Below are 14,415 nucleotides of genomic sequence, written 5' to 3'. Positions count from 1 at the left end.
ATCATCTCCTAGTATTGGAACTCATCTAAGAAAGTAGTTTGCAGCCATGCATAGCCCATGCAAGTACCTTGTGAATCAAACTTGCAATAACATTGATGTGTGTGATGTGACAAAGTCGTAGAAAATTTTGCCACTCTTTTTTTTTACTCTTGAGCTAGGGCACAAAGTTATTAAGCACTTTCACACAAGACAAGGTTTTATGATTTTGTACCCAATACAGAAAACCTAAATAATAAGTGAATGCTCGCTCTTTTCAACTAAAATCATGAGTACACAAAGAATTGAAATTAACACACATATCCAAGATATTATGAACTAGTATAGGTATCTTAAATACATCCACCTAATAAAATGCTGAGAAATATTGGTCTTGAATTTTATTTTTTTTAAGAGTTATTTTATTTTACTTTACAACCATTTAAGAATTAATTTATTTTATTTACATTGTTTATTTAATCTTTATTTAAAGAGCTATTTTTATTATTTATTTAAGAGTTTTTTTTATTACAAATTTTTTTAAGAATTATATTTTTTTATTTACATTTTACTTTATTTTTATACGAACAGCTATTTTTATTTATTAAAAGAGTTATTTTATACGCTTTTTTTAAAATGTCTGCTGTATTTTAGCTTTTATGTGCATGGTCATAATATAACAGTCTATGCCTAATTGTCACAATAGAATGTCTCTTGGCATAATTATAAAGGGACATTTACATACAAAACTCAAATTAATAACTACTATAATAAAAATCCTGCAATAACTATCAAGCAATAATCAAATCATATGATCACAAAATCACATAGGAAAACTTTAAACAGTAATTTCAGCAGCAAATAGGTACACCTATCGAAAATCTATGTGCCAATAGCATTCATTTAGATGTGTTTTCAAACTTCTTCACACAAGGTTTAATCTCCAATTTCTATATTAGAAATACTTTTCTTGCACACAAAGCAACCCCAAAATACAATTATGTCCTCAAATACAAATCTTAAATATATAGACCCTTTAAAAGGGCACATAAAAATAGCTGATCAATAATAGATGAAATAAAAGTAGAGGCGATCTGAAAATAGATATAGTTAAATAGCTACTCTAGAAGCATCCTCTATATCTTGTACCCTTTGAAACATTTCAATGAAACTCTTCACCTGTAGGTGATCATGTGGTGGAACAGAAATCCATTGGAATAACCTCACATCCAAGATGAAGTTGCTCCTTGTTTTCAATTTCTTGATTATTGTCACCTCCCTCTCTTCATCCTAGATATTTCTAGCACTATGTAATGTCCCCTTGTGGAATATTACTCATTTGTGCCTTAAAACAATAATATTTACCCAGAATATGACAATAGATTTATCAAAGATTACAAATGTAGGATATATCTCCAGGTCAATATATAATAGCACAATACCCGAAGTTGATCAAGTCATGAATTCCCCATGAATACCTTGCAAATCTGCTGAGTTAAAAGACCTCATCCCTAACTCAACAGTGATGAAACCAAGACTCTGTCCATAGTTTATCAAAGGTAGGAAAAGACTCCGTCCCTCCAAACCTTAGCCCATCCTATTCGCAAGTACTAGCTAGAAAATTGAACTGATAACTTGGTATTTGCTAGACTATTGCTGATTTACTTTTGCTGTTTAATATTTCTTGTTGGATACTTGAATGCTGTTGTGAATGATTCTTGCTTCGAATGATTTTTCTGATTTATATTATTTGCTGAGGGTATTTCGGTATTTCTTAAGTGCTGCTCTTATTGGATATTCTGAATTAATTGTGAATTGATGTATTGTATTGATATTCTTGATGGATGGTTAATGGATTGTGGGCTGTATTTCTGACTTGCTTGTCTGAGTCGATGATCTGAATTGCTTGTGAGTTGATGCTTCATTGATTAGTTTTTGAATGATGAATTGATTGATTTGATAGACTGATTCATTCCTTAAAACATATTAAAATGATTGATTGCCGATTCCAAGATGAATTGACGATTGATGATGATTAATATAATTGCATGTTTGTCCAATTTGTTGATTTGATCTTTTCCAATCGATAGATTGCTTGATTTCTTGATGCATTGATGAGGTGATGATGTATTGATGTTTGCTTGAAATGATCTCCTCTTTATACTTTATTGGTGAAAGGGTCACCACCTTTCACAAGAATTGAGTCACCACCCTTCATTGCTGCCTTTAAGAATAATAACTTATTTCCAATTTGATTCCTTCATTCCCAATTTATGATTTATTAATTCCTTGCTTCATGATCTCCTCCCAAGGAAATAATCTCCCTTTTATATCTTATTCTTTGTAGAGCATTGTACCCACAAACCCTTCTCTCAAGCAAATGTTTGATAGCAATGTCTAAATGGACTCCAGATTCTAGGAATCCCAATAAAGCCGCAAAAAAGATTTTTAATGAGATGTTCATCAAAAATGCAAAGATGCTTAAAATGAGTAATAATTACAAACATCAGTATAAGGAATTGTTATTCAGTTTTATAGTTTTATTTATTTTCTAATAACTTAAAATTTATCTTCTTATTTGTTAGGTGATAGAACATGCAGGCAAGGTTATGTGTTTAGTTGGTGGGGATGGCATGCCAATGGATTATCTCAAGAAGACCATGGATAGGACCTAAGAGCCCATTTTTGCAATACTAGGGTGGTAACAAAGAGATTACAAAATCATTTGATGTATCATTGATCTTAGATGGATGAATCAACTCCTCCAACCAATGCATGCCTTGGCATACTCACTAAACCCAAAATTTTACTTCTCTAATATGTTCAAGGCTAATGAAGACGTCATCGCAGGCTTGCATTTATGCATAGAGAATGGCAACAAATGAAGACATTAAAGAAAAAAAATTGGATGAGTTGAAGGTCTTCAAGTGTCCAAAGAGAAGGCTCTTTTCTTCACCTCAGCCATTCAAAGAAGAGAAAACAAGCAGCCAAGTAAAAAAAGATTAGTCATTTTATTTTTAGCTTAAAACCTGAAACTTGAAAGTTTTAAGTTTTGAACTCATACTTAAAACTTGTATATTTTTAAGTATTCTATTGTAGATTTGTGGTGCCAGCATACCAAATCTTAAAAGAATAGCTGTCCATGTTTTGTCCTAGCCTTGTAGTGCTTCGAAGTGTGAATACAATTGGAGCCTATTTCAAATCAATCACACCAAGAAGAGAAATTCAAATAGCTTGACCAAGGAGTGCCCCAAAGATCTTGTCTTTGTCCAATACATCATTCACCTTCAATCCTAAAATATGGATAGTCCTTCTCATGATGTCATGTACTTAGATGACACCAATCCATCTCTTGATTGGACTGTCTAAGAAGTGGATATCATATCCAATAGCGAAGATCTCATTGAATTGGAGAGAGAAGCAGTTGCAACAAAAAGCCATTGGAAGAAGACGTTTTGAGGAAACATTCACTCCTCTTGAAGATTCTGATTTACCTTCTAGTTTGACACTCGAAAGTACTAGTATTTGGAAGAGGGAGATGAGGATGTGGATTGTACTTGGCTCTTTTTGACATATGTTAACAGTTACACAATTATTAAATATAATTTTACAGTAATACAATGTATTGTTTGACTTTGAAACATTGAAATTTCAAAGTTTGGGTATTTAAAGGTCATATGACATATGTATATCTTATATCTATGAATTATAACAAAGTAATAATCAGAACAGACATATCTGTTCTATAAATGCATTGATTTTCGTTTTTGGAATTTTTGCTGAATCCCGAGTCCAAGTCAAAATTTTGGGCTGTTGAGTCTGAGTTTTCCAACTATGCACCCAGGCTCCTGCCTTGTGACAAATCTAGAAGCCTGGAACAGGACCCTAGGTGAACCCAAGTCAGACTCAAACCAGAATCAGACCTGGCTTTAAACTGGTTCAGTTCTTGCCAGGATTCATATAGAACCCTGTAACACTAAACAAATTCTCAAGAATGTCAAAATAGATGAATATTCGACTAGATAAATAAATGAATGCCAGCAAAGATCTTGAAAGTTTAGGAAAAGCAAGAATAAAATATTTGTATTTCTAATATCAACAATTCACCATATAATAATAATAATAACTAGACAAATAAATAATTTATTACATTCGAGTGGAAAGAAAGAAATCTTTAAAAAATCATCTAACAGGCACTACCTTCAAAAAATTAATAAGTTAAAAAAATATAGAAACCTTAACTAAACGCCAGTCCGAAAAAAAAAATGAATCAGTTATAAGAAGAAAAAAAAATGTGTTGCTTAAGCTGCTGTGAACCTTTCTAAACAGTAGCAAGCAGATAAGTACGACATGAGCAAAATCTTTTGATAATCCACACAATTGAACGATTTGGGAAAGTGAACACAAAATGATATTGTATAGTTAGCCTACAAGTTGGTACTAAGTTGCCAGAAAGGAAAGTCATCATTTATTCGAAATTTTCAAACAGCAAGAAATAAATTTCACTAATATCAATAATATGAATCTTATTTGACAAATTTGAATGAATTTTTAAGTTCTGGATTTAAATTATATCAAATTTCAATATTTTTAATTGAATTTGGCAAGTTCTAACCATATTGAATCTGTCAATAATAAAAAATAAAAACCCTTAAGAGGACTCATACTAAAGGCTGCAATTGATAAGTTCTGAGACCCATTGAGATAAACATAATTACAAGCAAGAAAGGAGAAATGAATCAGCTTCAACCGTGCATATAGCATGCATTATTTCATCAGCTATATATAGAGCACAACAATATACAGAGAGGATTCTTGATAAAAGGAATGTCCAAAGAGAAGAAAGAAAAAATGAATCTTCTGGAGGAACAATGTTTTGAAGAGAAAATAGTTCTATATAGATATATGTACAACATATAAGAAAATACAAAAGGCCTCATGACTATGTAAACTGCATTTCATTAAAAAAAGTTCCCTATCAGATATCCAATGTGACTATTTGATAAAATGCCCCAGCCCATGTGGCTATATCTAATCATCAATTGTGCTAATTGCAAACAATAGAGTCCTAAAAACCCAATTTTTGAAGAATAACATACCACAGAATCCCTCCATAGGCACAACTTCCTCACAATCTGCTCAAATTTACCATCATTTAGCTGGCATATGTACAAACCCAGAGCATTCTGTTAATTCAATTTAGCAGTAACATACTATTTCATATAAATGCATCAAATACTACAACAATAAAAATTGAAGCTTACACTTGGCTTTCTAGATTTATAAGAACTTGCTCCTTGACTGCTGTAATAGCGGGACAATATAGATGAAGCGGCAGCTACTCCCCCAGAAGTCACCCCATCTTTCTCATACAGTTGAAGAGTCATCAAATTAGAACGACGAGTAACCTCCTCAAACAAACTTGAGCATACAGGATCACTGCAGGTAGTTTGCAGTTGATCTTCTCCTGCAGCTATCCAAATATTTATAATGTCATGTACAGAAATTTATGTGTATTTAAGAAAAGAAACATGCTGTCAAGTTTAAAGAGGAAACAACCAATTCAATGATAGAGAGTAGCACCAGAATTGGATATATCATGATACTTCAGAGTCGGAAATAAGAAGAAGATTAACAATGATGTTATTTATAAAGTAAGGGATCCATCTCTTAAACAGGCAAGCAACTTAATTAACAAAGAGGAATAATATAAAGTTTGCATGCTCAAACCATTTTTGAAAGGGAAACTGACAGGATTGTATGATTCAAGAAGATCAACTTCTCTCAATTTGTGATACACTGAAAAATATCCACGTTATTTTAATTAGACATTCTGTTACATCTAAGAAAGATAGGTGGTTACAGAATGATCAAAAATTAAGTGGAGATTCAGATAAAGTCAACCAAATGAATCCCTTTTATGCATTACATATTTCAGTAAATTATTCATTATTTGCATTAAAAATCACAAAAATTTCATAAACAGTATCAAGGAAGGCATATGCAAATATGTTTAATGATTAGAACTAGAAGCACTACATGAACTACAGGGAAAAAAGGAACTCCAAGCACCACACTGAGAACGAAGAAATAAAATCATAATGGTCTGACTGTAATGTCCCTATTTTCGTGAGCATCAGAGTTCGAGGGATTAGCCTATTATTTTGAATCTTGTAGGCTAACATGTTTGGATAGAGAGTCTCAGTGGCAGTTCCATTTCTTCAGTTTAGTCTTGGGTTCAGTTCCAGGGCCTTTGCAGTCAGTGTGTGGACTTAGTTGAGGGACTTACTATTTATAGTAAGTCAATCTGGCAGTAGTGTTATCTTTAGTCAAGGCACCTGGACACATGGGGGTTATTCAGTGTCGACTCCAGCTTCAGACGGCATGTCAAAAGACTAAATATTGAGGGAGTTATTAATATATTAGTGGTTGCACCTGGACACATGGGGGTTATTCAGTGTTGACTCCAGCTTCAAACGGCATGTCAAAAGACTGAATATTGAGGGAGATATTAATATATTAGTGGTTAAGTTATTAAATTAACTTATATGGATATTATAAAGTCATAAAGTGACTTTATTAAAACTAAAAGCCACTTAAATATTATAAAGTGATTATTATTAAATCACTTAAGTGAATTTGGAAGCCCAAAAGCAAATTAAACTATGGAGAGTAAATTAAATACATTTAAATGTATTTGAAAGACTTTGGGTGTACTTTCTTGGGAAACGTGCCATTTGGAGTTATCATAAAGTTATATTAGTAACTTTATTAAAAAGTGGGTCACTTAAATAATATAAAGTGAATATCAAAAGGGTACGTCCAAGTGGGGAATTAATTCAAATGTTGCATAAAGTATATTAAATACAACTACCTTCAAGAGGGAATCACGCTTTTTTGGAGAATTATGCCTTTTTGGGTTTATAAAGGCAAAGCAAGTAATTCAACTTCTATTATTGACTATTGATTATTTGACATTGCTTCTATTTTGCTCTATGGAATTCCTTGACAAGGGTTTCAAAGGTTTGGCCATTGGAGAACGGAAATTCTTTGTGGATCTATGATTCAGAGGCTATGAAAGATCAATTGAACTATTGCAAACTGAAAGGGCTTCATTCAGAAGTCTTTTTGTGCTTCAACAATGGTTTATTTCTTCAATTATTTAGAGTTTTGGAATAAGGGAGGCAATCAGGTTTAGACGCCTCATTGGCAGCATTTTATCAATTCAATAAGCAGCCATACCAGTCTTCTTGTTGGCCGTACCAATCAGCCTTGGCACGTGGGCTCCAAAGAGAGGGCGTTTTGCCTAGGAGGCTGAAACGCCTACCCAAAGTGCATTCTGAGTGCACATTTCCCAATGCCTAGTCTATTCAAGCTATTCCATCAACTTTCTAGCTCAGAGAAATCACATTCTGAGCTTGTACTTCAATTTTGGTCAGTTTCCCAGTTTTGGATGGCAAACTCCAGAATTCTTTATTGAAAATAAGCTGAGGACCTACGGGTATGTTTTATGTATTGGTTTCATTTGCAGAAGTTACTTAATGCATAATATAGATTCAGTTGTTCCATATTTGGTATCTATTCAGTTATATGAGCAATTCTTGCCTGGTGCACTCGTTATTTTTATTTTAAATTGTTCAAAAACCCCTTGAAAATCCAAAATCAAATCAGCAATAGTATTTAAGGAGAGTTAGAACCAGCAGGGTTCTTACACTGACCAAATACAGAAATTGATGTGATATGCTCTAAAGAAAATAAAATAATCTACACAACTCTCTTTGAACCTAAGAAGACCATGTGGGTTTATGTTTTGATATATCAATCAGCCCGTGTAATTCCTTAGAAGCATCATATTTCAACAAATGTGCACTAGTTATATCTTGAAAACATTTAAGGAAAGAATAACATCATTATGATTTAATGCACCCCACTAGTTGTCTGACTTACCCTTCGGGTAGCCAAAGCAAACAGAGTTATAATTACTGCAGCTACAAAAAAACAAAAACCTTATCAACTGCGTCAATTTTACTCCACGCCTACAGTGTAAATGCAGATATATGAACAGCACTTGTCCGCCAACCTCAAAAATTATCCAAGAAGATCAAATTGATCAATATTTGATCTTAAGGCAACAAGCTAATAGCTTTTTTCTCAATTGGTTTTCCAAGCAAAAACAAAGACATTAACTGGCAGCAGAAATGGACAACATAATGGTGTAAATGCCCTTTCTAGCCTTTTTTGACTTGCTGTTTCCTGCTAGCCATAGTCCCATTGTATGTATTAATGGTGCTTTGCTAGTATATACTATTAAGTGTCTCGGGCAATCATTTTCATAGAAATGAATGTGTATCAAAAGATCAGTCTGGACAACTGCACTATGTATAGCTAAAAAAAAAATACAGAGAAGCTGACTGGAGTTGTTATAATCTTACAGAATGTCAAAAAGGAAGATTTACCTTTTCAAGGTTCTATTGGTGCAATCAATAAACCGAGAGGCTATTATACATGAAATAGAGATCTAGGAATGTTCTAGGGACTATAGTTGTAGTAAGTAAGACCAAAGTTTGAAAACTCGGACTCGGACTCAACATGGCAGCCCAAAATTTTAACTCAGACTCAGACTTGACTGGGCACAGGCTTGGCAAAAAACTCAGCATAGACTCAGAAAAAAGCTCGGCAAAAAAAAACGTCAATTATACAAGAAAAAAAAAAGAAATCAATGCATTTAGAGAACATAGAAGTATACTTTGACTATCAATTTGTCATAATTCAAAAATTACACCTATCATGTGACCCTCAAACTTTCCAAATTTGAAATGTCAGTCACTATGCTTGTAATGTTCAGGCACCAGAAGAGTCCAAGCTTGCGACTTGGGAGTTCAAGCCTAAAACGGAATCTTGGAGCATGACTCGGCCAAACTCAACTCAGGAGTTCTAGTCGACTTGCCTCGACCACCCTGAGGAATCGCAAGTTGGGAGAGTCTTGTCGAGCACTCAGCGAGTTCTGAAACTATGACTAAGACGAGTAAGAAAAAATATCAGTATATATGCAAAATAATTATACCAAAAGCACCAAAAAATAAGACCAAAAAAATTAAAAACTGAGAAGATGGAAATGACACAGATACCATGTTTGAATCTTTCCATTTTTTAAGGATGCAAAATTTCAAAAAAAGGATATTATAAGGGAAAATGCTTTACCTAGAAGTGTAATTTAAATCTGATTTTAGCATATCCATGAATGACCAAGCTCAATAGGAATTGTACAAGATACAAGAATAAATTATGAGGACAAGAGGAGCACTAAATGTACCTCAAACATAAATTCATAATAACAATGCACCCAAAAGAGAATAATTAAATTATGTATGTGCTCAAGAATTGACTCACAAATGTCCATGGGAGTCGAAATTTGTACAAGACTGATTCATTACACCAATTGATCTATGAAACAAAACTTCTCCCTAATATCTAAAATAAAGACTTAGAATCACAAAATAAAACAAAAATAAAATGGACTAAACAAGACCTAAGGTACAAGACACATATATAGAATCCTTTCAAGGAAGGGCAAAAGTGTCCTTCAGAGATTTGCCCATTCCCTCAACAGAACATTCATATCATCCAAGGTCAAGAAAAAAACATTTGTGATGAGTTTCAGTGCACATAACGCTGGTATTAAATTGATCTTTCATATGGGATTGACTTCATATAAGTAAATTCCTTGCATTGTTGTTTGCAAAAGACCATGCACCTTACTTGAGGCTTGGAAATACAAGATGAAGCTTCCAAGCTTCAATCCAAATAGACTTGTCTTTATAATTTATCTACCTATGAAGTAGCATCTCATGGATGAATAAAACCAAGCATCTTTCATCCTCGAATAATATCAAGAATTGTAATTTTGCAATCAAATGCAAGTTCACAATCTTTTATTCAAACAGTACAGGAGCATTAATGTAATAGTCATAGGTTGTTAATGATCCTACAATTTAGAATACAACCCTCTTTTCACTCTGCCCTCCCTCAACCTGATCTATCTACATGACTGCTATAACAATCGCCCAATAATCATATCCTACTTTAACTAGGAATAGGTTTACACAATACTAGTATTTAAACCTATTTGAAATTGGCCTCCTAACAATAATTATTTAATTAATATGTTATACACCACATATAAATATACTATAGTGTAATACCTAAAATCATAGATTCCCTCCTATATTATATAATAGTCTTCAAACTTGAAGAAAATAGATAGGTGTATGTGAAATGGAACATAAATAGACCCACACACACATTGCAATCCATTGTCATGAAATGTTTCAGAGTGTAAGTCTTCAAGAGACCCTTAGCCTATCATTTGATTTCTTGTAAGCTAATGGGATGATGCTACGGGAATAATTTAATAATTTAGCTTAACTTGTCCAAAAAGTAAGATTTTGTAATATTCATAAAAATGCAACTTATGTTTTATTATTAAAAACGTTGTTTTTAAAAGTGTCGAACAAAAGTGTTGTTAGGACTAGGGTCCCAAAGAGATTTTTAATTTAAAAGGCTTTCTAGACATTTCAAAAATAAATTTGAAGGAAAAAAGGAAAGAGAATAAAATATTCAATTAAAACCCCTCCAAAGCCTATAAAAGAAAGGTTTGGGCAAAGGAGAAAGCATTCCAATTTATCATCAAACTCAAATTTCTCAGATTGAGCTTATACTCATCTTTCTACCCTAGAACAAAAACCCTTTGGCAAAATGGATTTGAAGACAAAAACCATCCTATTCATTGTGTACTTCCCATCAAAGATTGCTGGTGTGCTGAACAGTTAGTGTTATTTCCCAATGTATGTTAAGTTCTAGATTTGAGGAGATTATCGAATTTCATTTACATACAAATCATATCGATTTATGTATGGAGAAGAGCTATATCATAAGCTAGCTATACCATTTGCAGATTTCAGGTCATCCACTTCTACCTGCTCGTGCCTATATACAGCCCTTGTGCGGGCCATACATCATAAAAGAGTAGTGATTGGACATCAAAAGGAGCCAAAGCCTATAATAAATGCAAATCACTGTCTTGTACCAGTCGTACCATCTATAATATCAGTCATACTATTTTGAGGAGTCACAGCATTGTATAGGAGTCTTGAGAATGTTGTACAAGCATCAGTTTGGGCCACATAGATCTATAGGTAACCCATACTTCAGACTTCAAGTTTGTTCAAGGTGATAGCAATTCAAAAATTTATCATTAATTTCTTCTTATCTAGTGCAGGCCCTACATTTTGTGTTTAGAGGATTCGGAGACATTTAGCTTTGTTGTTTGTATTCTCCAACATTTGCCATCCAACGAAGTAGCTTCAACAGCAATTTTTTGGCATTTGTCTCATTTCAGTTTGTCTCTTGGAAATTCAAGACATACACTAGTGATGTTAATTTTAGAGGGTATCAGCATAATGTGAATTTTAAAATTATTGTTGAGGTTTCTGTATTAATTTGCATTGCCATTTAATTTATATCTGAGCAGTTCTCCACCAAATTAGTTATAGTAGTAAGTCTGAAAGCCTATGCCACCATGACATAAGTTTAATTTTCTGTTATTGCATCCATTATAAAGTTGTGCAGCCTGACACTAATATATTAGTATCTCAAACACCAACGTGGTGCGTTTTCATCATAAAATTACAAAAATTCAAAACATTTGCCATCCAACAAAGTAGCTTCAACAGAAATTTTTTGCCATTTGTCTCATTTCAGTTTGTCTCTTGGAAATTCCAGACATTTTTACACTAGTGATGTTAATTTCAGAGGGTTTCAGCATACTGTGAATTTTAAAATTATTGTTGAGGTTTTTGTATTGATTTGCATTGCCATTTAATTTATATCTGAGCAGTTCTCCACCAAACTAGTTATAATTGTAAGTCTGAAAGCCTAGGTCACCATGACATAAGTTTAATTTTCTGTTATTGCATCCATTATAAAGTTGTGCAGCCTGACGCCAATATATTAGTATCTCAAACACCAACTTGGTGATCAAAGAGTGTGAGGGTTTATGCGTTTTCATCATAAAATTACAAAAAATCAAAATAATCAGTTTGGAACATTACAATGGTATCAAAGCTAGTGATCTTGCTAACCTGTGGTTAACTGTGAAACTAAGAGTTAATTCAAAGCATACCGTATGAACCACAAAGAATTCAAATGCAATAAAAAAAAAACAATGAAAACTCAATCACTAGAGCAATAGAGTAAAAAAGTAGAGCATTCGGTCCAAACATAGAAGAATTTATGATAGAGGAAAGAGATAAGAAAGTCATGACAGATGAAGAGAAAAATTATGCACGCTGCAATGCCTTTATCCAAGTGCAACTATAGATGAGAAATATGATAGCTTAGTTGATAACTTGATACAGACAATGCAGAACATGAATGTTCCTTGGCATATTCAAATCAAAATGATGAAAGGAAATTTTCAATGATTAACAACAACAACAACAATCGAATTGTTATTGATTATGCTGCTAGACACTTCCAACCTACTTCCCTACATAAGGAAGGAAAAGCACCCAAACTAGAAGTGTAGAATCCATTGCTAGATTGTTTGCCCTCTCGGGTAAATGGTTAAATGCAGAAAGTAAATGCACAGAACATAATGGAAATACATTAAATAACCAGCCTCTATATTAATTCAACAGTCCATGTACAATAAGTGCTTATAACATTACATCTGACACGACTAACACGATCCCACTTCGAAGAAAAGGTACACCATATATAATACCCGAAGGGGTGCGACACAACCGTCGCAACTCCAACTACCTACCCGTCGGCTAACTAACTGACTGCCGTAACTCATTATTACCGACGACAACATAAACATAATATAACAACATAACATAATGATTATTCCCGGTAACATCATCCCCCCCAAGAAAAGAAGTCGACTCCGACGACTTAATACAAAATAGAGATGAACGGCAGGAACTACTAACGCCAGTCGGGCCCGGATATTATACACTTGCTGTGTCCTCGCCTGAAAACCCTTTTCTGCTACCATCCGATGCTCAAGTGCGGATTTCACCAATATTGCTTCCTTTGCCATCACAGTCCTCCTGTGCCTAACCCAAACTTGTCTGCAAAACACGTTTTTCAGTCTCAGCTTCCACCAACTGCTACTCAAATGATATTGTCTCCTTAGCCAATTTGGCCTCGATATCCACCCGTGCTGCTCTCTCGGCATCCAACTCTTGAGTACGCTGAACTAAGTCTCACGCGACTATTGCCTCCAACCTGGTGGTCAGCTCCTCCCGAGCCCTCTGTGCATCCACCAAGGCAACCTCACGTCCAGCCGAGACATACTCCGAGTTCCTCAAAGCGTACCAGTCATGCCTGGAGGTGGCCACAATCCGCTGGCACAAATGCTAGGAGACACCTCAAATCCTCCATCACACTCCCCAAAGGCCAAAAACTGAACTGAATAACTCCCTGGTGTCATACAACTGCGCGGACCTGCAATGCCTTCCCTCAAACTCTGTTTGTTCCCAACCTCCAAATCCGTCTCCCTCTACGGCTTATGGCTTCCCTGCAAATGCTTAGTTGCAGGCTTCTTTCTCACAATACGGAAACCACAACACTTCCCGTGGTCTTCTGTAGCTCAAAATAAACTGGGGGTCTGGGGGCAATGCCCCTAGTGGGGTCGAGGGGCAGCGCCCCTTGCGGGGTCCTGGGGCAACATTTCAGTGATATTTTAAGATGCCAAAAACCCTTCTTTTCCACTCTGAATTTCCCGTGTCCTGGCTTCAAACTCCAGCGAATCATTTTAAATCTGGTCGTCGTCGTTTTTTTTTTGTTTTTTTTTTTTGGCACTGTAATGTCCCTAATGGCACCCTGGCCATACAACCTCCCTGTACGGTCAACAATAGCATTGGCACCTCCGATCATGCGGCCACCTTCCCAATCGTGCAGCCACCTTCCCGTGCGGCCTACACCCCTCCACCGTACGGCCGACAACTGACGACGGAGCGGCTGCGTGGTTATGCGTCTTAATCTTTGCGTGCATTTTCTGCGCTGCGCGAGGCTATGCGGGCTTTCTAGTTGCAGGTGCCACAGCACGACAGTGGTTACCACCGTCGGTGTCCACCGTACGGTGTTACCATCGCCGGTGGCCCACCGCACGGTTGTCACTGTCGGTGTTACCACCGCACGGTGGTCGCCGTCGATATTACCACCGCTGGTGGCCCACCGCACGGTGGTCACCGTCGGTGTTACCACCACCGGTGGCCCACCGCACAGTGGTCGCCACCGGTCTTACCACCGCACGGTGGTCGCCGCCGGTGGCCCACCACAGAGTGGTCCGTTCCCCTTTTTTTTTTCTTTTTAATATATATAATTTTTTGACCGTACGGTCGCCTGTCATACGACCGTACCTTTTTTTTT

General features: G+C 35.4%; 1 protein-coding gene across 5 annotated transcripts in view; it reads right to left on the bottom strand.

The window, feature by feature from the left end:
• The window catches only part of LOC131040988 (protein RRP6-like 3), a 337,570-nt gene that overhangs the window by 104,634 nt on the left and 218,521 nt on the right, over window positions 1-14,415 (bottom strand). For 3 of the 5 annotated variants that reach the window (XM_057973966.2, XM_057973963.2, XM_057973967.2), the window contains 2 exons: window positions 5,241-5,449; window positions 5,076-5,162 (listed from right to left, as the gene is read on the bottom strand). In XM_057973966.2, coding sequence (XP_057829949.2) covers window positions 5,076-5,162; window positions 5,241-5,449 — 296 coding nt within the window. The remainder of the gene's footprint in view (window positions 1-5,075; window positions 5,163-5,240; window positions 5,450-14,415) is intronic. The other 2 variants (XM_057973965.2, XM_057973964.2) reach the window with 2 other exon arrangements.

The sequence above is a fragment of the Cryptomeria japonica genome, chromosome 4 (genome assembly GCF_030272615.1).
Source record: "Cryptomeria japonica chromosome 4, Sugi_1.0, whole genome shotgun sequence".
Lineage (NCBI taxonomy): Eukaryota > Viridiplantae > Streptophyta > Pinopsida > Cupressales > Cupressaceae > Cryptomeria > Cryptomeria japonica.
The sequence above is the reverse complement of the archived record's forward strand: the minus strand, read 5'-3'. Positions and strand labels throughout refer to the sequence as shown.